The sequence below is a fragment of the Tupaia chinensis genome, unplaced genomic scaffold (genome assembly GCF_000334495.1).
Source record: "Tupaia chinensis unplaced genomic scaffold, TupChi_1.0 Scaffold000477_2, whole genome shotgun sequence".
Lineage (NCBI taxonomy): Eukaryota > Metazoa > Chordata > Mammalia > Scandentia > Tupaiidae > Tupaia > Tupaia belangeri.
Window position 1 is genome coordinate 341,142 of NW_006159987.1, and position 1,871 is coordinate 343,012.

Consider the following 1,871-nt stretch of genomic DNA (forward strand, 5'->3'; position numbering starts at 1 on the left):
CTGTACTATGGGACTGACCCACCATTATTTTTTATTTATATTACTTATTATATCAGACATAAGAGTTGTTCTCAATAAACATTCTAAGTATGTGGAAACACTTGTCTGGTTAACCCTTTATTTATTTATGCATGTTTTAGAATGATTTTATTTAACTTTATTTATTTACTTATTTTAACTTGACCAGAGAGGGACAGAGAGAGAGAAAAAGAGCAGAGGAAAGTGAGAAAGCAAACTGCCTGGTACAGGACTCGAACCACAGGCAGCCACGTGGGAGTCCAGCACCCTTAACCACCGCCACCTGCCAGCCCCTTACTCTTTATCTTTAAATCTAGAATACCGAGCATGCAAAAGTCTAAATAAGGTTTTGTTGATAAATAAGAGAGAACTTCGAAAAGTTCGTGGAAAAAACTCTTGAGGCACAACTTTATTTTCATGTAAAAAAATTTGAACTCCACACATAGAGTTTACATAACTTACATAACGCAGGTTTTCCACGAACTTTTTGAATCCCTTCCCCATTTATTGAATAAATAATGAAGTGAACTAACATCCATCTGGATTCTTTATGGCTGGGAAGCGTAGGAGAGCATTTTCACTCGAGCACAAAGGCGTCAGGGGCTTGGGAGGGGGTCGGGCTGAGGGACTGGCCTGGTACCTGTCCACCGCCCTCCGGGAAAAGCAGCGTGTCCTCCAGCACCACGTTGAAACCGCTCAGCACTTCCTTCTTGCCATTACTCCCTTCGGTCTGCAACTCCGCGGGACTGCAGGACACCACGGTGGTGCTGAACTGGACACCGAGGAATGGGAGAATAAATAAGCCCCGACCCCAGCTGTTGCCGCACAGAGGCTGAATCCCATCCCGTTAGTCCCTCCACGCAGTGCCCTAGTCCCCATACCGCCCCGTTGGCCCGGCAGCTTGGAGTCCCTCCCGCGACAGATCGCACCTCCCGGGCGTAACTGTCCCGCTGACACCGGAACGCCATCGCTGCTGTCTCTAAAGAAGCCGGGACTCTCACATGCCGAACAGCCTAGGAAAGGACGGGGAGCGACGTGGGACAAACTTTATTAAGGGCGCGTATCTGCGCCGAAGCAAGACGACGGGCTATGGTTTGGACACACTTAATGAAAACGCGAATCGCAGTTCTGAGTTGGTTAACAACTGTTTTAAGACTTTGAAAAGGAACAGAAAACAGGACAAAACCAAAACTGCGGCCCGGATTTGTCAACGCACATAGTTTAGCTCCATTGGACTGCAGGGATATAGGTACATTATTCCCACGGAACCCCAGGCACGTAGAGATGGGTGGTACAGGTTTGGATACAGAACTGCCCTGCCCAATAGAAATACCACACAAGGCATGTGTGTTAATATTTTTTAATAAAGTGATTTTTTTAAAGAATTATTTTATTGAACTTTATTTATTTAATTAAATTATTCATTTTGGGGCTGGCAAGTGGCATGGTGGTTAAAGGCGCTGGGCTCCCACATGTTCCACCACGGTTCAAGTCGCGGACCTGGTGGTTTGCTTTCTCACTTCCTCTCTCTCTCTGTCTCTCTCTGATCAAACTGGAAAATAATAATGATAATAATAATAAAGTTTAATAAAATAATTGTTTAAAAAATATTCATTTTAATTTGACCAAGGAAGGATAAAGAGAGAGAAGTGAGAGAGCAAGCCACCAGCTCCAGGAATCGAACCGCGATCGTCCACGTAGAAGTCCAGTGCCCTTAACCATCATGCCACCCGCCGGCCAAGTGATTTTTTTTTAAAGAATGATTTTTTATTTTTGGAGAGGTTTTTGCTACAGGGCACTTATGCTTGCCAGAAAGACAGAGAGAAACATACAGACAGAAAGAGAGAAATCAC

The 1,871-nt window shown here is 44.7% G+C and overlaps 1 protein-coding gene across 2 annotated transcripts; it reads right to left on the reverse strand.

The window, feature by feature from the left end:
* Window positions 1–425: 425 nt before the first annotated feature.
* On the reverse strand, window positions 426–1,079 carry LOC106735670 (alanyl-tRNA editing protein Aarsd1-like). 2 transcript variants are annotated; one of them, XM_014590722.2, is made up of 2 exons: window positions 900–1,077; window positions 426–790 (listed from the first exon to the last, which is right to left on the reverse strand). In XM_014590722.2, the coding sequence occupies exons 1-2, from the start codon at window positions 984–986 to the stop codon at window positions 596–598; spliced, it is 282 nt and encodes a 93-aa protein (XP_014446208.1). In that variant the 5' UTR covers window positions 987–1,077; the 3' UTR covers window positions 426–595. The 2 variants fall into 2 exon arrangements, with proteins under 2 accessions (XP_014446208.1, XP_014446209.1); XM_014590723.2 differs by having other exon boundaries at window positions 567–790; window positions 948–1,079.
* Window positions 1,080–1,871: the final 792 nt, after the last annotated feature.

Coding starts and splice junctions, on each gene's coding strand:
- LOC106735670 (XM_014590722.2), bottom strand. CDS start 986: ATGGCGTTCCGGTGTCAGCGGGACAGTTACGCCCGGGAGGTGCGATCT. Junction 791..899: donor GCTGCCGGGCCAACGGGGCG/GTATGGGGACTA, acceptor CTCGGTGTCCAG/TTCAGCACCACCGTGGTGTC.